At 38.0% G+C, this 25122-nt stretch overlaps 1 protein-coding gene across 1 annotated transcript in view; it reads right to left on the bottom strand.

Moving 5' to 3' along the window:
• Window positions 1–25122, bottom strand: part of PLXNA3 (plexin A3) — a 1436523-nt gene that overhangs the window by 168764 nt on the left and 1242637 nt on the right. Inside the window, exon 17 of the mRNA XM_044080266.1 lies at window positions 6260–6353. Coding sequence (XP_043936201.1) covers window positions 6260–6353 — 94 coding nt within the window. The remainder of the gene's footprint in view (window positions 1–6259; window positions 6354–25122) is intronic.

Below are 25122 nucleotides of genomic sequence, written 5' to 3' on the forward strand. Positions count from 1 at the left end.
TATGCACAAAGAACTAATCCTTGAATTACTACAAGCCGTCCAACGGCCACGGGGTTTGGCCATCTGTAAATGCGCTGCTCATACCCGTGCTAAGGACCCGGTATCACTTGGTAATGCCCTAGCAGGCAAAGCAGCCAAAGAGGCAGCTATGTCCAGTACCTTTTCACTTGAAACCACACCTACAGAATTACAACCAACAGATAAATTTGATTTGCAAACCTTACAAGTCATGCAGGAACTTAGCACAGTACAGGAAAAACAACGCTGGACTAGGTATGGTGTTAGGCAGAACAAAGGAATCTATGTGGGACCGGATAATAAATATGTTTTGCCTACTAATCTTTTAGGTATGCAGCACTAGTTGTGCATGGCCCTTCCCATCTGGGCCCTGCAGCTATGGTTAGAATTATCCACCTTACCTTTTGGACCAAGGGTTTCATTGCATATGCAAAACGTTTTTGTCTATCCTGCATAGTATGTGCTAAATACCACGGGGGAGGGGTCAGAGTTGCTCCGGCATCATTTCCAACACCCCCCTATCCTTTTCATACAATATGTATGGACTTCATCGAATTGACCCCGGCACAACTAAAGAAGTTTGTGTTAGTAATAGTAGATGCATTTACTAAGTGGGTTGAGGCTTTTCCGGTGACACATCCGGATGCTCATTCAGTGGCTAAAATTTTGGTCAATCACATCGTCCCGCACTTTGGACTTCCTACACGCATCTACTCTGACAACGGCACGCATTTTGTCAATCAGATCATACAGAAACTGTCTACAGTTTTCCAAATTGAATTGAAACACCATTGTGCCTACCACCCACAGTCAGCGGGGTTGGTGGAACGCCATAACGGCATTCTAAAAGGCAAGTTGAGAAAACTCATGGCCGAGACACATCAGTCTTGGATTACCTGTCTACCTCTAGCCCTCCTTTCCATGCACAACTCTCACCTCAAAGGAGTCACCCCATTTGAGTTGTTGTATGGGAGACCTTATTACGTCCGCAGTGGCAAAACTTGTTGCCTGCGGAACGTGAGGGGGGTGAGGAGATAGCATGAGGAAAATGCTGACCAATACTAACAGCTGTTTAATGAATGATTGTTTTTCAGGTTCAAGAGCCGACAAAATCACGGAAGTCATCGCAACTCCAATGGCAGTTCGGATTAAAGAAAGGTCCTCATGGATCCACCTAACACATTGTAAAACATTTTAAGTTAGATAAAAATTGAATTCCCTGAGGAACAAACAGATAGCAGTAACCATGAAGGACAATAATGAGAATAAGAAAAAATGGTTCTATTGCAATGTTTTATTGTTTATAACTATTGTGATTGTAATATTTTTGTTTTTTAATGAAGCTAGCCATTCAAAAAGAGACAAACACACCAGCTGGCATCCAAACTTTAATACATATCAAGCGATTAAATATGCATATGCATCCTCAATGAATGTCTCAAATTGTTGGGTATGTACTGTAATATCTACTGTACATAGTGGCTTAATGTTAGGGACAGCCCCTCTGGGAACAAATGATACTTGGAATAATTTGTTGTTTGAAACCACAGAAGTACCACTGAGAGACAAGGTGGCTGCCACTTCTGGGGCCAAAGCGGAACAGTGTGTTTTCAAAAGACTGGGAAAGTTAAGGTGGGGCTGAGCCTATGTAATTTGACAATAGTTCATAATTGTACCCTAGAAGGGCAGTCTTGAAACCAAGTTTGGAGCTATAAAAAAAGACATCAATGTAAATGATACTAGTTTTGTTGAAAAAATGCTGTATGTATGTGGCCTGTTATTTAAGGGCTAAAGCCAAATGGGAGTTATGAATTTGCAACCAATATCACCATAAAAGCGAATGATTGTTATTTTATTTGTGGTAGGAAAGCATATAAATGGTTACCATATGGCTGTTCAGGAAGTTGTTTTTTGGGATATCTGATACCAGCTATCAGACACGCAAATGTATTACCTCAAAGTAAAATACAAAATGCACGTTCTCTTAATAAACCTATTAATCCCGTAGGTAACATTGATGCGTCATGGATTTATCACCATGACTTGGCACACGTCAGCAGCAAAGGACTCTCACATATGGACCTAGGCGATGATGTAATTGCTTGGGCTGGTATTTTGCCAGCGTATGGGACAGTAAAATCCATCTGGGAACTGAGAAAACTGTCAAAACTGTTAGAGACTCTGAGTAATGCGACATTTTTCAGCGCTAGAATTGGTGACAGACAAATTAACGGCGATGAGAACAGTAGTGTTGCAGAACCGTATGGCGCTCGATTTCACCCTAGCGGCGAAGGAAAAATAGTTCAACAAGTTTTTGAACTGACTAAACCTGGTCCAAACCCCTTGACTGACTTTTTCCAAAATCTGTTTGGAAACTGGGGTTCTGTGTTGATGAACATTTTAATTGCTGTATGTGTTGGTGCAATCATATTTTTGCTGCTTGGCTGCTGTTGCATACCATGTATCAAAATGATAATATCAAAGGTTATCTCTGCCAATGCTACAAAAGCATATTTCTCTGATTATGAGAAGGTATACAACGTATCTGGGATTGTGTAAAATAAACAGTATACAAAATGTTGTAAGGGGAAATGTGGAAAAATACTGAAGTCAACATGTTTTGTATTCTGTATTTAAAGGGTTAAGCAGAAAAATGTTCACTGCGTGCAAACTGAAATGTTCTGGAAAATGTTGATCACTGAGGAATGCAGGAGTTAATCTTAAACTGCTGATAAAGTTAATGGTGCAAGAATAACTGTGGTACTGGCTGGTAAAAACAAGTAATCAAACTATCAATTTTAATGAAAGTCTTCTGTGCTACGTGTATGTACGTGCAGGAGGGTCTATATAAGGAGAACTTAAAGTACAAGTAGCCAGACTGCTGGCATATTACTATCATGTAGCAGATCTCCATGCATGTAAAATAAAGCTGTTTTACTTGCTTACAAGAACTTGGTGTGATTCTTCCAGAATATGTTAGAAGAGTAAAATCTTTCGACAATAGGACATTGACTTAATTAAGACTAGAAGTAATCTGAATTAGAAGTCTTAAAAGTACAATGTGCTATGTTTCTGCATGTCACAGAGGAAGAAGCTCTGAATGCTTTTAATTCCTTTGAGTTTTTAGAAGCAGAGGTAGAAGGAGGTAGAGAGACAGAGAGAAAATATTGTAGTAGTGAGGCAGAAGGTTCAAAGTTAACATAAGGGAAAATAAATCTGTGTATATCTGATATTTGCCATTCATGAGAGCACAAAGTAAAACATAAATAGTAACACTTATTTTACTGAATTGAACAAGCAAGCCAAAAAATGTCAATATAATGGGTTATGTGATTCATTAGTAGGAGATATAACAGAGTGCAATATGATAGGCAGACTGTTGTGTGAAGAGCTTTAACATTAAAGAAGGGCAAATCATTAGATAGTCACATTTGAAAGAGCTCACACAGGAATTAGATTTGTGCAAAGGTGCATGCAAAATCGAGGTCTAAAAATAAGTAAATTAAAGTAAAATAAGCAGTGAGAGTCATGGGGAGTATGAAAAGCACATGAAATGTTTTGCTGAGACATGTTGTAGTATATACGGTTGTAAGTATAATAAAATGAAACATCCCTAGATTAAGGACGCATGTAGAAGCTGCGGCAAGAGAAATCATTTTGCTTAACTGTATGAAATGAAAGGAACAAATCTGAAATTTAAAATAATGCATGTGTTTGAACAAAGCCAATAAAGTGAGTCATTTGTGTAAGTATTAAAAGTGTGCATGATCAAAGCTACAGAGCTGAATCTTGGCTTTGTGGCACATGTGATAGATTCCTGATTGCTTCACAGTTGATAGGGTTTAAATAGCAGCCCTGGAACTAGAAGAGCCAGGCAAGGAAGGAAGGTGAGAAGTGAAGGGATATGGTCTGCTCATCTCTCCCATGAAGGAGAGAGAGGATATATAAACGTAGGGGCACACTGGTCAGTGCTGACTTCTTGATAGAGACTGGGAAGCCCATTAGTCTTGTATGGGGGCAGGCAAGGATGCATAGAGGAAATACCCACTGCATAAATGAGATGCCATCCTCTTTGTCAACCCACTGAAAGCTCCTCCGCTGTATTTACCTGGGTGTGTGCATTAGGAATGGGGTAAACTAAAAGAGAAAACCCTGAGCCACTCCTGATGGTTGTCTGAATGATTGCCCTTCCCATCTGCCCCTCCCTGACAGACAGTAAGGGCAAACCATGCAAAACTTCAGGGACCTAAAAATATATGAAGAACTTAGAGCAGTGCTACCCATGTCTTCACTGGAGGATAAACAAGCATATAAGATTTCTTGATTTAATACAGTTTGCTCCATGTATGTTAAAAATAGCTATGCCATTAAGAAAACTACTGGGATTTGTGTGGAGTGACACTGGACACTGGAGTTCAGTAAAAATAATAAAAAAAAACTTGCAAATACTTTAACAGTGACAGAAGTACCAAAACTAAAAATGGTACTGTTCTGAATAATTGAGTCATGCTGCAAATGGGCATGAGCCAGAAATAAATTGATACAGTAGTTCATCAAGAAAATGATGCAGTTGTCTGTAGGCCAATAGTCTTTAATGAATGTCACAAGAGCTATGCTCAGAGGGTAGAAATGCTTTGTGAACTGTAGTGTTGTAAAATGTTCTGAGGGCATTTTTATGGGGAAAAGCTAGTGGAAGGTAGTCATAAGCCACCACAGAAGTTGTATGCTGTCTAGGTTTCAAAGAACATTGTTGAGTCTGAAAAAAATATGAATTGACAATGAATTATAAGACAGTCAAAAAGAAAAATATGGCAGATGTTGACCATTTTCATACTTGCCAAAATCAGCAAAAATACTTCCTTGGCGGTCCCTCAGGTTTCTGTAACACATGCTTAAAGATGTTTTAGAAATGTGCGAAGAATTATCCTCATTTGTAAATATTTAAAGAAGTGTCTATAAGAGGATTGCCAGAACAGATGACTTACATAAGGAAAAGAAATAACAACCTTAGCTCTCATTTAAAGACTGTATTAAATCCATACAATTAAGGAAAGAAAAGCTAATGGGAATACAAGAGTTTCTCTTAGGCACTGTCAGGGTTAAAAAAGAGCATGTGATGTGTTATTTTGTCCAGTAGTGTCTACACACACAAGTTCAAAATGATGCTGCACATAGTTTCACAGAAGCTGTGATATATCATTTGGCTGCAGCAACATCATGGGGCAAAACTGGGACAGAGCTGTTTCAGTATCCAGAAAAAAATGATACTTGATCTCATGAGCTTGCAAAATTAGCAGATACTTTGAGAATCTTCTCTACCTGAAGTATGCAAAGCGTACAACTTCAATTATTCCTTCTTGTGCTGAAAAGAGCTGAGCAGGGTGATGACAATTTGGTGAGAAGGTCGATCAACAGTGTGTCCCACTACTAAAAGATGGTGTTCAGAGAAGATTTCTGTCATCTTCAGCTCCAGGAGAAGGCTACAGTTATGGTTGATAGAGTAAAACAGCACATATGCTGCCTCTAGGATAAGAATGGCTATTAGAATGATGCCTCAAACTGCTCACTACCAGATCTTCACTAAATCTATACACCAGGCAGTACAAAAATGTGTGTGTGTGTGTGTGTGTGTGTGTGTGTGTGTGTGTGTGTGTGTGTGTGTGTGTGTGTGTGTGTGTATCTGTCTATCTATCTATCTATCTATCTATCTATCTATCTATCTATCTATCTATCCATATATTTTTACTCAAAATCTGTACCTGACATAGCACAACTCAGTTGCACATATTTTAATGATATGCCACTATGCAGTTTAATGCAGTTGTAAGACTCTTAATTTGATGGTGTTCGGCTTTGTGCTTTACACATTAGATATAACAAAGGTATCACTATAGAAATCCAGAAACCAGACCTGCTGGTTCATGGCCCACTGTTAAAAATATTAGCCATCAGCACTTGTACGCCAGTGAATGACCATCAACACTTGTACTAAGCCAGTATACCTTGTTCATACCAAGAGCATAAAAATGTCTAAACAAAGGGCTGCTTAACTTCAACATGGACATTGCATTCTTTTGCTCAAGTCAGCAGGCACCGCAGTGACCATGTACTGGAATTCAAACCTGATCGGCTTAGCTTGCAGTTCATTCTTCTCACTAGCAAATGGAATGCCAGTCTGCGGGACCACTGAGAACTCAACTCACAGTTTTTGAGCAAAGATACATAAGATTAAATGACTTACATTAACTGTTTCGATCCCAGCAAACTTCGCCCTCACTCTTGGTTCCTGGATAGTCAAAAACTGTGTTCCTGTTACTGTGATCAATGTGCTGCCACTGTAGAAAGTAAAGAGAAAAAGAAGAGTGGGGGGTTACACAGCAGCCATATCTTACCTTGTCAAAAGTGACGGAGACATGCTCTGCATATAAAGAATGGACTTGTTTTAATATACCATATCTTATAAATGCTATTCTTTCTAATATATACTTCCCTATAGGTGCCACTCCTCTGTGCCCCAAAACTTGCAAGAAACGTGAAAGATCCTTATAGTTATGGCACTGGCAGCAAAACTGTCTTCGATTAAACTTCTTTTCTGCTTAGCGGACTACAGGTTTCATGCTCATTTTAATTAATTTATCTAATGAATTCTAGTGACACGCATTATTTAAAACTAAACAATATACTTTAAATTAGAGTGCATGTACAAACATGTCCCGTTTCCATTGCTGGGTTGAGGTTTTCATGATTAGCATTATGGCAGAGGACTAGTGTGGGTGCTGAAATTGCAAAACCCTTCAAATAGTGTATAATCAGGGTCTGTTCAGAATTAATTTTCACCCTCATCTGAACTTTCTCCAAACATATGTAAGATTCCTGGAACATAACTATACCCTTCTATAGCACTTTAATGCTGAATCTAATTAGACATTTTCAGAACATTTGCTGTTTCACAGCAATAATGCATGCAAGGAAAAAAAAGAAACAATTAACACTGTGAAATAAAACCACCTGCCTTCAATAAGAATTTTGCAAAAAGCTTTATAAATGGAAAGTTTAAAAAGTTATAGAAGAAATGGTCAGATAAATATATACCCAATTCTCACGGCACTTTAGACTTCTGTTTGTATCAAACCTTGGGCTTTGTGCTCAAAGTTTGAAATAATACAGACCCTCACAGAGTACCAAAGACTGGCTGTATATAGTTGGTTAACAATAAATCCAGCAGGGAAAGGATGCTAAAGAGACACCACATATGAAACATGTACGGCTTATCAAACAACAAAGGTTACCAAAGGGACACCGCATATTAAACACAATATGGCTTATCAAAGAGTGAATGCAGAGCTGGAGGCTTTAAAATATTTTCATAACCAGCTCCTGACCTTGGAACTCTTAATTCACTGTTATTATAGTAGAAGAGGTCATAGATCTCATTATCAGGGAGGGAAAAATATCAGCTTCCGAGGATCTGAGATCTGTAAATGGAGAACCCTTTGGTCAGACGTGATCAGGCAGTATGACACACACTCAACTACATAGTTATTACAAACAGCAGTTAAGGTACTGAGTTTCAGGGAAGCAGACTTTGACAAAATGTGACATTGCACTAGAAAAGCGTTAGAAGATATAAATGAAGGTAGTGTGAAAAACAGCAGTATTATGTAAGACTTTCTGATAAGAGAAAGAAAATCATTGTGTGAAACACACATGCAAAATAAAAATAGGGAAAATCAATGTTGTACTCAAATAAAGTGATACTGAAGGTTGAAAAAATGTGCAGCATTTAAGCAATAAGGAAAACAGCATGCAATAAAAGACAGAGGAAAAAAAGAACAAACTGAGTTAAAATCTGCCAGCTCAGGCAAAAAAGGATGTAAAATAAGCTCTTCATGCATAAGGATGTAAAGCAAGAGAAAATTGAGACAGAGAAACTTAAGAAAATATATGGTGAATGGGCTAAGAATGATAAAACAATAGTTATTTTATAGGAGAGAAGAAAGTAGAGTTACCATATCCCATCAGCAGAGGATGATGATAGAATGGGGATAAGTCTATTACTTGTATGGAGTAAGCTATCATTTTCTTTTATGGAGTAAGCCATCATGAAGGACCTTTAAAAGCCAAAGGCACTGGAGGTACAGTAGGTTCTGATTGCTCTGGAATTCTCAGGAAATGAGGTATGCACAGGTAATTCATCTAATTAACCTTTTCAAGCAAATCATGAAAGGATGGTAAGGTTCTTGAGGATCAGAAAACAATACATCTGATTCCTCTTCACAAGAGTGGAAGCAAGAGAGAGGCTAAAATAATGACCTGGCAGTTTGACATAGGCTGTAGGCAAAAACTTGGTTGATCACCAAAAGGCATACTGTTGGCTTATATGGAAGCCAGCAGGGCAGCACACCCAAAGCAGCATTGCTTTACATCAAGAATTTCCTGCCAAAGACAGATCTGCTGGACTTCTATGTTTCTTTTACTATGTAACCTGCACAATACACAAGAAAAACAGACAACGGATGTCTAGCTGCACCATACTTAGATTTCAGTAAGGCATGTGACATAGTTCAACAGAAAAGCTAAAAAGTGGTAACATGGTGCTGCAGTAACTGACTAAAATACACACAGGTTAACTGTACATTAAATGTGCTCAGCAGAAACTCCAATAAGCAGATGCTTAGCAGTAGGGCACCACTGCAGCCAGTAATGAGTCTGGTCATTTTCAGTGTTTGTATAAGTGACACTTTAGAGGCATTTCAGGGTTATGTAGGCCTTTATCCTGACTACACTAAGATACACAACAGAGATGATGCAAAAGAAGGTGTCCAAACACTGGAAACTGATGTGGCTAGACTCGACAAACGGTGTAGAAATGGGAGGTTAAATACAGTGCAAAATAATCCAGCTGGGAAGCAATAACATGCAGAAGAAATGCATGGATAGTGGGCAAGCAGTAGCAATAAAAGAAAGTGACTTGGGCTACTTTTTTTCGGAAACTCTAAAGGGAAATAAGTGTGACAAATCTGCAAAGAGCATTACTGGCTTAGAAAGAGAGACACTATCTGAAAAAGAAAATAGTCACTATCCCTTTATATAGACAGGAAGTAAGACCCCACCTAAGGTGATATATACATTTCTGATGACCTCAGTTACAGTGGGTCTATATTAGAACATCGAACTGTTAACATGTCGAATGTTCATAAAAAAATAAATAAATAAAAACAAAAAAAAAACAAAAAAAAAAACTAACAAGTGTAGGCATAGGGGCAAGCCCTCCTGCACCCCCCCCCCACTACTTAAATATACCAACTCCAAGACCGCACTACCTTGCAGTAAATGGAAATCTCCCCTTACAGAGATTTCTGTTTACCTGCTCAATATTCTGCACTTTAGCTATTCTCGGGTCGACAATGTTAGATTCGACATTGTCGGCTTTCGAGAATTTAATATAGTCCCGTTACAGCAGTACACAGAGCATGGCTAGTACAGAGGGACAGCTACAGTCATATGAAGAAAGACTACAAGAGATGACCTGCACAATTTAGAATAAAGGATGCAGAGGATGAAAGATGACAGAAAAATTTAAGTGCCTCAAAGGAATCCAGAGTTTAACTAGATATACTCATCCAAAAAAATAAAAAGGGAACACAATCTGAAGATGAAAGGCTCACAGGTTATTTGAAGATATATATTTTCATGGAAAGGGCAGTGAATGGTTGGAACTGCTTTCTGGAAGAAGTGGTAGCATTAGAAATCATGTCAGAATTGAGTAATGTATGATACAGCTATAAGGCAATTTTTTGATGGCTGGAGAAAAAATAAGTTGTTATCAATTAAGCAAGATATGTTACATAACTAGCTGGCAGGAAAATGGGAACAAATGGTGACTAAGTGGATTTTATCTTCCATTTTAATCTGTGTTTGTTTGCTCTATCATATGTTGCTTCTCTGACAAGTGCTAGAAATTGCATCATTTCAATGCTAAGAGTTCTGAACATTTTAAGGGGGGGGGGTGCTGATCTGTGTAAAATATTTTACCATATTTCAGTGCCAGCATGTGCTATTCTTCTATCAGCTTGTACAGACATAGTAAGGCATTCAAAAATAAATACAATGATGTAAAACTAAAAGGACATAAAGCCTAAACAACATGTCCTACATGAACCAATTCAAAGCCCTGTCACTATACTCTGTGTCCTACAGACTGCTACAAGGTGACCTGTGTCACCTCTTGGCATCCTCCAACCCATTAATGGTGGATTTACTGCACATCAGCAAGTTAAATGACATCAGAAGTACTTGGTCTAGGGATCTAAACCTCTTCTACAACATCAACAGAACAGTTTGGAGAGATAGGTATAATTTGCAGAGGATTCCGCTGCTATGGAACCGACTATCCATCCACATAAAACAAAGATCCCCCCTGCCCATTTTCAAGCGCAACTTAAGATCTATGAATGGGAAACAGAAAATGTTCCCCAGGACTGCCTTCTGTACTACTAATGGACAGATGCAGCTCCTAACACTTTATCTCATGCATGGGTCCCCTCAAATTATCTGTTATATGATCCCAGTTATTTTCCTTAGGGGTAATATATAATTATCAACCATGGGATGGGTAAGGCCAATCAAAAACCAAATGGGATTGGTTATTTTGAGCAGAAAAAGCGAAACTGGCTATGCTTAAAATGGTCTGCGAAGGCATCTGGCCTAGTGCTTAATTACTTATGAACCTATGAAAGTACATAGCTAATTGATTGGTTAAAAAAAAAGTAGCTAGGATGAAGTCTAGTGCATAAGGCAACATTTTAGCTTTTGTAACTGTTATGCAAACTGCTGAATAACTAGGCCTAAAGAAGTACAAATGTTTGCCATTTAGTGGCATGGATTCATGACCTGGCATTGTACTACTTAGTACTAAATAGAAAAAAAAAAGAATCCTGCTGTCATGTATTATGGAAAGGGAATAAAATAGGAAAATGGAATAGGGATTAAAAAATGTGATATAAAAGAACTTAAGCAAGAGAGAGTGTATAAATATTTGGAAATTGATGAAGGATCAACAATAAACATGAAAAAATGTGAATAAAACTTCATAAGGAATACTTCAGGAGACTTAAATTAATCCTGAAAACAGCACTGACATCTAGGAACAAAATCCAAGCTATAGAATAATTTGCTCTTCCTGCCCTAACTTACAGTTTTGGAGTGACTGACTGGCCCCAAAATGTGTTGGATAGATTAGAAACAAAAACAAGAAAGCTTCATGCTCACCAAATGCTTTATAAAAATCAGTGTATACCAAGATTATATATTCCTAATTCCGAAGGAGGGATGGGCCTTCCTGAAATTGATTACATGTATAGATCTGCAATCATGAGACTCCACACATGTTTGCTGACCTCACAAGACCCAAATGTAGTGAAAGTTTTGAAACATGAGGAGAATAAATCTAAGATGACTTCTCTGCTTAATTTAGCAGAAGCATATCGGCATCAAAGAGGAATGGAAATCAAACCAGAAGTAGATAAAAATAAGGCAGCAGCTGAATGTGCCAAAAAACAAAAGGAAGAATATAAGGTGAAGGACCAGATGAGAAGGCAACAAATGTGGAAATGAATAAATATAGTTGCAAGTATAGAAAACTTCTGGAAGACCCCATGTTGATCAGGAATGAACGCAGGAATAGTTAAGGAAAAGCGAATTCAAACCAAGAGATGAAAGATTAATATTAAAGAAAAGAAAGATTAATATTGGTGGCACAAGATAGTGAGCTACGTACACATTGGTTTACAAAGTCCATTGAACATGTGGGAGAAACAGACAAATATGCCTTCAGTTCAGTTAATTCCCCTGGAGTAATCAAGTCCATTAACCGTGAACCTGCAGATGAATTAAATGTAATGATATATTTTTATGAGTGTGGTGTCTTAAATAGGCATACAGGAGGAGGATCAGAAAGACTTCTACTCATTCATTATCTCACCGGGTAGGTATTCCTGCTGCTGGAATGTCTACAAATTGGAGGCAGAAGCTGAAACCCCCTACTTACTACTATGGGTTTAAGTACTTCAATGCTGGGTGAGAAAAAAAATCACACAATGTTTTAGACTATCTCAGCCATTGCTGCATTTGGTATAACAGCTGCAATAATGTAGCCTGCTTCTGGGTTAACAGAGCCTTATTAGGCTTGCCTTAAAAGTAATAGCCACTGCCTTTAGGGCAAATAGTTGTACAAAGTCCGAGTTGATGATCGCCGGGGACCAAAGCTATCACTGCAAGACTTCATGTTGAAAGTACATTCTCTTGATTCCTAAAAACAACTTAAGAGAAATTTTTACACACAAATGCAATGGATGGTTTCTACATAGCCATCACTGAGGTGATTCACATTTCCCTATTATTCTTAATAAAAGTGTTCACCCCATTACAGTGTTACATCCGTGGTATTACACTTTATGCCAAGTATTGCATAGTTTACTAGGAATCTTAACCTGTTCAATTTTTACTTCACTATAGCTGCATTTAGCTTTTCACTGATTAATACTGCCTATATAACTGAGCGATTGTACTGTTTTCTGTGTCCCAATATGTGCTGAAATCTGGTGCAGACAACAGAAAATATGCCTCCACTATAAACTGTTCCTCCACACAATTGCATGGTCAAAAAAGTAGGCTGCGCGACAGAATTAAGAAGTTGAACAGCTGCTCAGTGTACAGTAAAGACCAACATAATGCTATTAAAGTTAAATTTAGTTCAAATGAAGTAAAATCAAAGCTATGAGCTCTAGAATCAAAAAGCTGATGATGAAAGCATAATTACAAAACGTGTATGATTTTTATTGTCAGTAAACTTTATTATAATTACCTTGGAATAATGAAAAAATTGATATTAAAATTGTGAAAGAAATGGGTGTCAAGGTGAAATATTTTTAACTTAAATGATACAGTTACTGGAAATAGGAAGAAAAAATGCATTTTATAGGTGGTGGCAAATGTATGTGTTACAAAAAAATGAAAAATAAGTCATCTTTTCAGCATAAACATAAAAGCAGGAAAGACAACAAATGCTGCTTATAAGATGAGATGTATATGATGTATCCTGGGTATGTTTGCAGGTAAAGCCAATGGAAATAACTTTCAGGAAAAGGAAGGGGTATGAAGATTTACTGGGTAGAAGCCACATGTTAGTGGACATTATCTTCTGGGACAAGGAAATGTGCAGTGATGGCACAAACAAAGGACTCATTTAGGCTTGTTAGACATATGATACAGGTGGGGAAATTGAAAATTATGACATAGTGGGATTTTTACCAATGACATTATAAACTGGGAGGCAAGATGCATCATATACTGATAAGTATTGCAAAACATTAATACCTAGGAAGTTAAAGAAATATAGAAGTGCTGTTATAATGTAAACAGAATATATCATTGTAATTTATAGAAATAAGGACAACAAAATTAAAAGGGATGCCTAAAGCTAGGCTAACAGGTACGAATAACTGTTTTTATAATAGTGTCAGGATAAAGTTTAGACTGTATCAAAATAAAGGTAATGGTAGTATCAGGTTTTCACCTGGTAGCTTAACTGTGGTACTGGAAGACCAGAAAGCTGTGTATTCTATTCCCACTTAAGGTGATTATATTGTTGACACAAGTGCAGCATTGGTAGGTTTAACAAGTTGTTTCCTGTGGTCTGGTGGTCAGGGCCGGTGTTAGCATTTTGGGGGCCCCCAGCAGATGTCAAGTTGGGGGCCCCTAGGCACTTTCAGTCTACGTATCACCCTGTCACTGCTAATGCTCCTAAGCAACCTTTTAGTTCATGCTGCAAACTTTTAGGAGTAGTTAATCACAGACTGACCTGTAGCTGCAGTGCTCATAATTACAGCAGGCCTATGTATCACACTATGTTGGCCCATCTCACAAATGGTCATTTAAAGTTAATGGCATTTAGTTGCACCAACGATACATTGCAGCAACTCTATGTACAGGTCTGGACTTTGTGAAATTGTGCCCTAGGCCTACTGTTTCAATGAACCCCCCAACACACACACACACACACACACACACACACACACACACACACACACACACACACACACACACACACACACACACACACACACACACACACACACACACACACACACACACACACACACACACACACACACACCGGTCTTCCCCTGTTTTCCCCCATCATGGGCTCCCTATACAATGCACATTACTTTTTTCTTCCTTTTCTCACATTTTGCTTTACTCTTTAGTTTTTTTGAGAAGCCATAACTTCCTATATCCTCTAAAGTGCATTTTAAGGTGTTTTTTTTTCTTTTTACACAGCCTTTTCATCCAATGACGGCTTGAACAGAAATTTTGATTAAGGAAAGAAATTGTGTTGCTGTTCAGCTTTAGTTTTCCTTGCATCCTTTCAATACACCTTTCCTGACCAAGTAAGCACAGTAATAACCATTTAGGAAATAATTCAGTTAAGCTAGACCCCCAGAAGCACTGGGTTATGCATGTTCTGAAATACATTTAGAGCATTTTCCCAACCAATGGTGGCCTAAACAAAATCACTAGTAACAAATAATTTCAGTCTTTTTTTTTTTTCTTTCAATGAAGACATATGTTGTATCAAAGGCCTAATGGTCAAAGATAACAAAACAGTAACTCACAATAAACTAATTGTTGTTGTCTGGATATACAAGTCTTATCTTAGAACTGCCTGCCTCCTTAACCCCCCCAAAAAGACTGCCTATGCATCCCTCTGGTGTTAGACTGGGATGAAAGCAGAGGTTCAAATTTCTACAGTCATGTATTTCAAATGACTGCTGACATACATATACATAGGTGCTTCCTCATTCCTCAACCCGAACTAAAGGCAGCTACCTGCATACATGTCTGAAGTGTGATTGTGAGGAAAGTGATAAAAAAAATAACAATTACAGTAATGTATTCTACTTTGTTGCTCCTAGACAGTACACTGCCCCCATACAAACTATAGTAACCTTTGTATACCTGTGAAATCTGTGAGAAAAATAAAAGAAACACTGTCCTCAGCTCAAACACAAACTATAATGACCGCATGTGCACACATCTAAGGTTTGACTGTGATGACCATTAAAGAAGTAATGAACAACCCCCCCCTCCCCCCCCCCCCCACACACACACACATCTGAGCAGGGCTGGATTTAGAATGGGTGCAGTTGAGAGCAGAGGCTATTATCAGCTCTATCCTAACAGGGTCATATCATACCCCTGTTCATGTTAATGAGCGTAATCAGAAAATTAATACAATTTCCCTCCTAATTTTCCCCAACGAGCAACAACTTTTGTGGGGCCCCCACAGTCAAGGATGATTAAGGGATCCCCATATATCCAGATATATAGTGTGGGGCCCCAAGACTCTTAGAGTATGTAAATGTCTGAATGTTCTGTGATATATTTTATTCATTGCTTTTAAAACAGAATTACTTATTAGCTACATTTTTTTACTGATACCCAGAAGAATAATGTCTGTATTCCAGCATTAGTGGGTGTGTGCACAGATAAAAAATCACTGATATTTTTTACACATACACACACACACACACACACACACACACACACACACACTTGCACGCATGCGCACACGTGTGCACAGACATAAGCATACGCCATAGCAATACCAGTTTTGTACTTATTTCAGCAAATTGCAATACATTCTGCAACACTGGTACTGGCACAACATGATCAGTAACTGCCATTTAGCAGTCATCAAACAGCAGCAGGGTAAGTCACTTTTATTTACTTTCCCTGACTTTTCTCATAGTTTTGCTGTATCTTTTATAAAAAGTTTGATTTGCTTGTAGATCATTCAGAATTACAGTCAATAAAATCAGACATTAGACTTTTATACTTATTGTCCAAAAAATGAAAGCTGATGCAAAAGGTGTTATATTATTAACTTTTTAATTTAATTAGAGGAATATTTAGAAATTGCTCATGATTTTGAGCCTTTATTCTGCTATTATAGACATTGCACTGAATTCTTCTGCAAATAAGTTGAAAGTTTTAGTAGCTGGTGTTCTGTCAGTGTTTATAAAATTCCCTGAAAGAGAAAACCATTCCTTAAGATCAGAAGCATCAGTTTTTCTTAAAATCCAAGATTTGCACTGATCTCAGTCACTCTGGACTGCTGATCTGTCTAGTGCTTACCTTGTTTATAGTTATTATCAGCTTTATCCTAACAGGGTAATTGTATAGACCTGTTCACAGTGAAGAGCACAATCTGGAAATTACTGCATTTTTTTTTCTCCTCATTTTTCTCCAACCAGCAGCAATTTCTGTGGGGCCCCCACACACAGTCAAGGATGATTAAGGGGGCCCCTTTGCACCCATGGGTATTGCAAGTACATAAAGTTGGCTATGTTGTTAGTTTTAGGGGACTGAATGTCCACTAACAGAGTTTAACTAAGCCAGGGGTAATATGTCAGGGGTAAAATATTTAATGGAATTGTGAAGCCTGTTGCTTGGCACAAACACTGTTACTATAACCAAAGATATATTTCAATTTTAAAGGAGATATAAATACAAGTTATTATCCATCTGGTTTATTAAGTACACAAAAGTCACTGTACTAGCTTTTGTTGGTTTGACAGACATGTTATAAAATCTCAAGGTAAGATAACTTGCTGTGGTTGGGGGCCCGCTAGGAACAGGGGGCCCCCAGCGACCGCAGGGTTCGCTGGTGCCTAAAGCCAGCTATGCTGGTGGTACAAGGTTTGATTCCTTTAGCATACATTGCCTAACCGTGTGATTCTGAGCAAATCACTTAATCAGACACCACTCTGGGGCTGAGTCTGAAAAAGGTCCCCAGCGATCAGTGCTCTACCTGGAAAACAAATACTAATAAAATCCTACAGCATCTATCAAAAAAGACTAGTGGAAGTTCCCCAATATCCTGGTCAACCTCTTGTAGTAAAAAAAAAAAAAAAAAAAAATACCACTTCAGGTCTCCTTTGAAAGGAGGTTATTAGTTTAGTTGGACTAACCTTGTCAATAAAGGTTAGATAGGTGACTGAAGGAAAAAATTAAATTGAGTCTAGGCTAATATTATCACGAGTATTATTATATTAGAGACAGGATAAAGTCTATAGCAGGGTGCCTCTCCATTGTATCTAAATAAAAGTATCAAAGTTAAAAAAGATGGGTGAGGCTAGGATAATTGCATCAAAAACTTGATGGTACTAGTGGGATTGATATAATACAGTGAACTGAAACCACTAATGTGCACAAGAAAGTAAAGAGGGCTTCAGGTAATATATCTTAAAATAAACAATCACTATAAACTGAAAGAATAAAATTAAAATTGTTTTAAGAATAATGACCCTTCAAGTATTAAGTGAAAGTAAATCTAGGCACAGGTAATATTAAATGGCACAGCTAATTAGCACTCTAGGTTTACAATTTGAATTGCTCATTCATAAGCTTAGTGCTCTTATGTGTGCAAATAGTTTAATGATTTTTGTCCTTCTCCTGCAGGTGATGGTTTAGTGTGTTTTTTGTTTTCTTGAATAACAAAGTAATATGTAGATATTGTGTGTGTGTGTGTGTGTGTGTGTGTGTGTGTGTGTGTGTGTGTGTGTGTGTGTGTGTGTGTATGTGTGTGCGTGTGTGCGTGTGTGTGTGAAACTCACATGTCCGTTACTTTGGGTTGCTCAGCTGGTCACTATGCATTCATCCCCCATCCTGCCCACCCGTAAGGCTAACATCTCTATTTGTCACTATTTATTTTCTTTTCTCTGTTGCTGTTCCCTCCACTACTTTCTGAATGTGCTGTTACTTATTATAAATCTTGCCAACATCCCAGCTATTTACATTGTCCTTCTCTAGTACAACTCCTGTTTCCCTAATGCTTTCTATTAAGACAAAGTGCAACATATTGGTAGGCACACAGACATGATGATATACAACATTACGTACTTCTTAACATCATTGTATTCTTTATAACCCCATTCTCCTCTTTTCCCTTCCTACCCCTCTGTTTTTTGTCCTTTACCCACAAAACTGAATGTATCTTGCACCATCTATACTTGTTTATTTTTAAGATGCTATTTTTTAAGACCAGTTTTCAGAATTTCCCTTCCCTCTCACATTTATATGCAGGCTATTTCAGTATAATTTCTAGCCACCTATTTTTCTATAACAATGCTAACTGTAAAAGTCTCACTGCCAAACTCATAACTGACTCCTTTTCTGTTTTCTTAATCTTCTCATTCAAAGAAATGTCAATACCTATTAGAAAACAGTTTCTCATTTCTTTTTTTCTAGCACCTTTAGCTTATAAGCACATATTTCTTGCCAATGTTATACATATATTTCCATAAGCTCTGAACTCAAACAAATCATCTCCTCTTATTTATAACACTTACCTTTTTCTCTCGAAATGCACCATTTTTCTGTCTTTCTCTTGCTCCAAATAGGCCATGCATGCCTTCTTCCTTCCTTTTTCTTCATTCCATACATCCTTTCTTTCCCTTGTTTTATCTCTTGACATTGACAGTCTCTTTCCTTCTATATTTCTTTTCTTTCCTTCCCTACTTACTTCATCCCTCCAGTGCATTTAAGTTTTTGTGTGAAAGGCATTTCCTTTTTACATTTTAGATTTATTTACATTTTTTGTGCCTGTTGTAAATGTGAGTAGCATACTAACAAATCCTGAAATGTTGACTTTGCATCAGCAAATATTTATGATCTCTACAATATGTCAAATCAAACAGCCTATGAATGAATAACTGTCCATGAACCTTTGACTTACTTTGGTTTATAGTAAACCATAACTGGAAAAGGCAAAAATGCATTCAATCCAGATTTTAAAAACACTTACTAGCTGAATATGTGTTAAAAAAATATTGCAATTTGACTAAGGTTGAAATGATGAATACTGCTGCAATGTGGACTCCACTTCATCCAAAATGTAACAATCTTTACTAACTGTAGCATCTGAGAAGAACCCCCGGTTAGGGGTCGCCACAGCGGAACTCCGGTCCGCAAATGATTAGCAGTAGATTTTTACGTGCCGAGTTGCCAGCCCTGACGCACAACCTTCAACGAAGGTACGCCCATTCACGCATGTCTCCACACAGAAGACGCTCTAGCTGAGAATCGAACAGGACAACGTCTTACTGTGAGGCGACAATGCTACCGCAGCACCACCACTGCAGTCACTAACTGTAGCATCTAAAATAATTAATTCAACTTCAATAACACTCAAACATAATTTTATTGTTTAAATTATTTCCTTTATTCCAAAGTAGTGTGATTTCAAAATTAGTATTTCTACTTAGGAGGGTATGGGGCACTACCACCACAACAAAATTATATTTGTATTACCTTGTAAACATTTTATATTACTATACTTAGTTTGTTGTGATCATTATTAGCAATGTTTTCTAAGCACTGTTAAGAACTACAATTCATCTGCAGGTTCACAGTGAAATTGTCAAAATATGGGGCTCTATATTAAATACCAGCTCTGTACTAAGCAGACTAGTAAGACTTTGATATCTCTAATAACTTAACTGAGTTTTTCCAAATTACTGAAATTGTTCTATCTTCATGACAATTGTTCACATGTGCATTGGCATGATGCTGTCTATGCTTTTAACTTCTGGCTATTCAGAGCAAGGACTGGTTTTCTTGTCCAAAATCAAATGTATGGCAGTCTGTATCAAAGTTTAATGATGCAAAACTATTTTTCCTTGTCCCACTAACCACTTGTGTAACAGAAGTTCCAGCGGTATGTAGTAGATATACACCACTGTCCTCTTTCCCATGTCTTTACTTTATTTTATCCTAGTGATTCAGGTCTGCCATTAGCTATAGTTCCATCCTAGGTGGTTTTATTTTTCCTGTGTGATTTGCTTTCTGATTCTTTGAGTTAAATTCTCACATTGTCCTTATTGCACATGTTCATATCCATGTTCTGAAAACTACCACTACCTTCAAGACGGTTCCTCATTGTTCATAACCCATCAGACATATCTCAGTTATTTTTCTGCTACCTTATTACTTCATGACTGCAATGTCCTGATCCTCTGCCTTCAGCTTCCTATCATTTTCTCTCTCTTCTAACAAAATAAATAAATGAATAAATAAATCTTCTGCTCTGCGCATTGTCATAATCTTTTCCTCTGGTACAGCTCTGCTACCTTCTGTCATGTTTCAGATTTCTATGTAGTCACCAGAACCTCTTCCTTGTGCCTAGTGTTCCTCAAAACCAGCTGATTTCCACATCAGTAAAATGCCTCGGGTTATAAATAACATGCTCATTCTTTCAGATTCCTGAAATGGAAGGCAACCCCTTAGTCTTAGAACATTACACCTTTACTTCGTTTCCTGTTGTCTCCTACTGTTAATTGTTATGCTGATTTAATGATTCTTTATTCATGTCTTCAAAATACAATTTTCCATTCTTCTCCACAACAGGATTATTGAAAACTCAGCTTATCACATATCATTAACCTGTCTCCTCAACAGGTTTTCAAGGAAGATGTGAAGATGGATAGTTATTTACGTCTCTGAACTGCATTGTCTTAGTCAGGAAATCAAATGAAACCATAGATGCTGATGCAATGGAAAGGAAGAGGCAAGAGGGAATATCATGTTTAGAATATAGTCTTATCCATGCTGTGCATATAGCTAAAATCTGAGAATAATATATTTATTTCCTTTTATTTCAGAGTACACTAGTTATTACTGGACAACTAAAACTTAAGAACTATTAATCTTTTACTGACCAACATAATTTTATACTGTGAAAGCTAGTTAATAGTCAAATCAAAAAATAACTCTGACATATTCAGGGCTAGGATAAGAAAGGTTTATAAACCCAAGCTATCTGCATGCATTTTGTCAATAAACAGCTTGGCTGTGTGACATAATGACATTTTAATGTAGCATAAGCAAAACCTTCTGACAATCTTTATATAATCATCCCTCCTCGTAAAATCTTCTAACACAGCACACTTCTAAAGTCCATACCTAACTTAAAACTCTCTCATTTCCTCAACCAAACCATTGCATTATCTCTTTCCCACACTTACTCTTCTCTATACCCAATCTAAACTCATGCTCTCTACACCTTTCCTTTTTTCTACAGTCGAGTAGAGGGTCTAAGGTTAAAAACTCCCCCCCCCCTTTGCAACTTTTATTTTACATTCACAGACTTTATAATATTTTTGCAGTATCCTTAGTGTCTAGTGGCTGCAGAGAAATAAAACAGTGTGTGTGACTGCCAAGGGTACTTTTTAAGGGTTTTGGCACATTGTAAATAGCTATCCCTGGTGTCTATTGCTCCCCAGTATATTGTAGGATTTTGGAAGTATGACAGCCCCCCATCACATACACACACGTGCATTCACTCATCCATTCAAAACACACACACACACACGTGCATTCACTCATCCATTCAAAACACACACACACACACACACACACACACACACACACACACACACACACACACATGCACACACACATCCAGGCACATACCCTGCCTAGCCCCTCCCAGGCAGAGAGAGAGAGAGAGACACACACACACACACACACATACTCACACATACTCACACACACACACCCACACACACACACACACACACATACACACACCCTTCACTTACCTGCTGTATGTCTCAACAGACGAACGAAGCAATCCAGCGACCACCTACCTCCTGAATGAAGCCAATCCAGCCAGCGACCAAACCTGTCTGCAAAATGGAGCAATCCAGTGACCAGGCACCTACCTCCTGAATGAAGTCAATCCCAAAATTGAGCAATCCAGCGACCAAACCCGCCTGCCCGAGCAATATGTCCCGCAAGAGCAGCTCACCTCTCTCAGTCCTCAATCTCTCATTGGGTCTGCCAGCTCACCTCTCTCCTCATTGGGTCTGCCTGCAGCTGAAGCAGTCCGGACCTCCTCTTCTGTGCGGTCATCACCACACTGATTTCTGGGTGCACTTGCAGCAATGATTGCTGGGTACCTGTCTTTCTCTATCCGGACTGCTGATAAAGGCAGTCTGAGGTCTTCAAATGCGACTCGTGCTTTTTTTTTTTTTTTCCAGTTTTGTTTTTTAGTTTTAAAGATTTTTCTTTTGTGTTTTTCTAGGTGGGAGGGCTGCAGTCCGGCAGTCCAATAGCACAAGCCGCCCCTGGACAAATGTAGGTTTTGCAAAACAGAAATGAAAACAGTTGCACACCTCGCTTCTGGTTGTGACATATACTAATGGCAAAAAGACAGTATACTGAAAGGCATAATAATGTGGCAAGATGCTTGAACTGGGGAATGTGCAAACATTATGGTATTGAAGTGGCTGAAAACACTGGAAACATGAGCCACAAAGCATCACAGAAAATGATGAAGCCTACATCACATGGGATCATCCTTTCTAACAGTTCAAAAGATGCATGCTAGAAAACTGGATATAGTGGCCCAAGAAAAGACAAAAGTAACAATGATTACTCAAATCACCACACCCAGTGACTACAGTGTCTTCTGTACAGAGAGACAGTCATAGAATATCAGAATTTGCAGGCAGAAATGAGAGCAATGTGGAAGAAAGATACCCAGACAGTCCCAATAGCAGTAGGAGCAATGGGTCTCATAAAAAAGAATCTACAAATCTACAATCATATTTAGATATGTTACCAATACATGTAACTCCATACGAATTGCAGAAGAAATCATTACTGGGCACAATGCAGGTGCTGCGAAAAGCACTGGCTAACATCAACGACTGAAACAATATTAATTTCATGAACTTTAATTGTACTTTGACTTAGGAATGGTATTAGAATCCCAAAAGATTTGGAGAAATTAAAAAAAGGGAAGTTGATGTCCCATCGCTGTGACCAACTACTCACTGTTTGATCTGAAGGAATGAGATACCCCTCCACTTTGAGCATACAGCCACTCTTAATATGTGGCAATTTAGTGAGACAGACATTTGATAAAATGAAAAGTGATAGGTTACACTACCTTGCACATAGCAAACAAAGGGTAGATGTTAATAAAATGTACATATATATTAATTCCTTTGTATAACCATTACACACTGTACATCAGTTATGCACAATCATATATAAAGATGGAAAGAAAGAGGAAAAGTGAGACTGAGACAGCATAAGGAGTACATATTTTATCAGATTTTGAGAATATAACCCAAACAGTTGAAGCAAACCAAAGCCTTTAAGTGGTTTTAACTTTTTTTGTTTTGTTTTTAAAGTTCCAAAACTAATTATTAGATGGACTACTGTCCTCCTTGAGTAATTTCACTGAGTAACGCCCATTGCTAGTGAGGAAAGGCTTTACAGGTATGAGAAATTAATGAATGAATCAGTGACTAAAGGAACATGCCAGACCTCTTTAGCTTAGAAGCAGATGAAAGGTCATCCACTATCACCATCAAAGATAAAACAGTGGGAGTGGTTACCACGCTGAGTATACCTCATTGGCAGTATGAAATCCTAGTAGTTTTTCACGCCACCAAAATCTTCACATTATAACCACTGTCAGTTTCAGATTGTGTGCTTCAAATGTACATAGCTTGACAGTTTTTATTATTCAAGGGTAATTAAATGATTTAATTCCTTTTTTACAGGCCACCAAAATATGGGTGATTTGCTCAATGTCACAGATTATAAAAATGGGGCTGGTGTGATTCAATACCAAGTCTTCAGCACTGCAACTTAACCATGTTTTTTACAGCAACTAAGGAAAAGGAACATCAGTGACAAATCTGAAAGGCTGAGGCAGTCAGAAGTTCCAAGTTTGGAAAATCCTTACAGGGTACAAGGTATATAATCCCATACAAGTAATGTTGTGGCATTCACACATTAATAAATAGTATTAGCATCAAAAAGAAGCACTGAGAAAAAATAAAACAATAACAGTACTATTAGACAAGAAAGACAGAAAGAAATAGTCTATGAACAAAATACAGATAAGAATACTACAATGACTTGGATGAATGAAAGAGAATCCTTGATTTTCACAAGGGAAGCCTCCAAGGTGAGCAACACAGAACAAAGTACCTTAGTCTGATATTTTCTGTAAAGGGGGACACATAAAAATTAACCTACTTCCCCTCCCCCAAGCCGCAATGTAAAAGGAGCCTTATTCTTAGTTACACAAAGCAGGTGAAAGGGCTGCACTAATAAAGGTCAAATGTCACAGGTGAAAGGGCTGCACTACTGAAGGTCATATGTCACAGTGCAATACAAGAGGCACAGGTGGGAGCACTAAATTGTAGCAGCTGGAAACAGAAGAAACAATAAAGAAAGGCAGGAACCTGGACCACTTCCAGTGCTGATATGGCTTCATTGTGTTGCCACTTATGAGTTTCCTATGATTTTACTGGGGCTCCTTTCCCATCAGATGAAAAGATAGAGAAGGGTAACAGCTCACAATGGGTTCATCAGCACTCCACAAATTCAAAGCTGTTTTTTTTTTTCAGTTTGCTGAGCAAAAGTTACAAGTAAGGTAAGAAGCTTAACTGATGCACGTTTTTCAAGTCAATTAAAACTGAATAATGGGAATAGTTCAGAAGAAAAAAAATGATTGTAGTACTGGAATGTTGTAGTTTACATATTTCTGACAGAACATCTCTATTTTTTGCTGCATATCAATGACAGCACCCCCATCCCAAGATACAGGATTACGTTTGGCTTTTTATCTTGTCTGGAGAGTGGCTTGTATTCAAAAGGTTACTATCTATATAAATAACCATATTTTTCCCCCTAATCTCTTGCTATCTCTTGACTTCTACACTTTTGTTTTCATGTTACTACCACATTGCCTGTTGTAAACTATATTACACATATAATGACAAAGCATATTTTAAAAACTAAGCAAAGAACCGTTGGACTTCCCATGTTTTAAATTTTACATAAAGTGGAATTGCAAAATGATACATGATGTGGTCACTCACCAGTAATACAGATGGATTTCTTAATTCGGAAATGCCACAATACAGCCACTACTGCCCAAGCAGTGCCACCACATTGCAATGGGAATTAACCGCAGAAGGTGGACATGACAGGCTCTGCAAATTTGGCATCACCTGA

Source organism: Protopterus annectens, chromosome 8.part0 (genome assembly GCF_019279795.1).
Source record: "Protopterus annectens isolate FY-2018-M chromosome 8.part0, PAN1.0, whole genome shotgun sequence".
In the NCBI taxonomy this organism is placed as follows: domain Eukaryota; kingdom Metazoa; phylum Chordata; order Ceratodontiformes; family Protopteridae; genus Protopterus; species Protopterus annectens.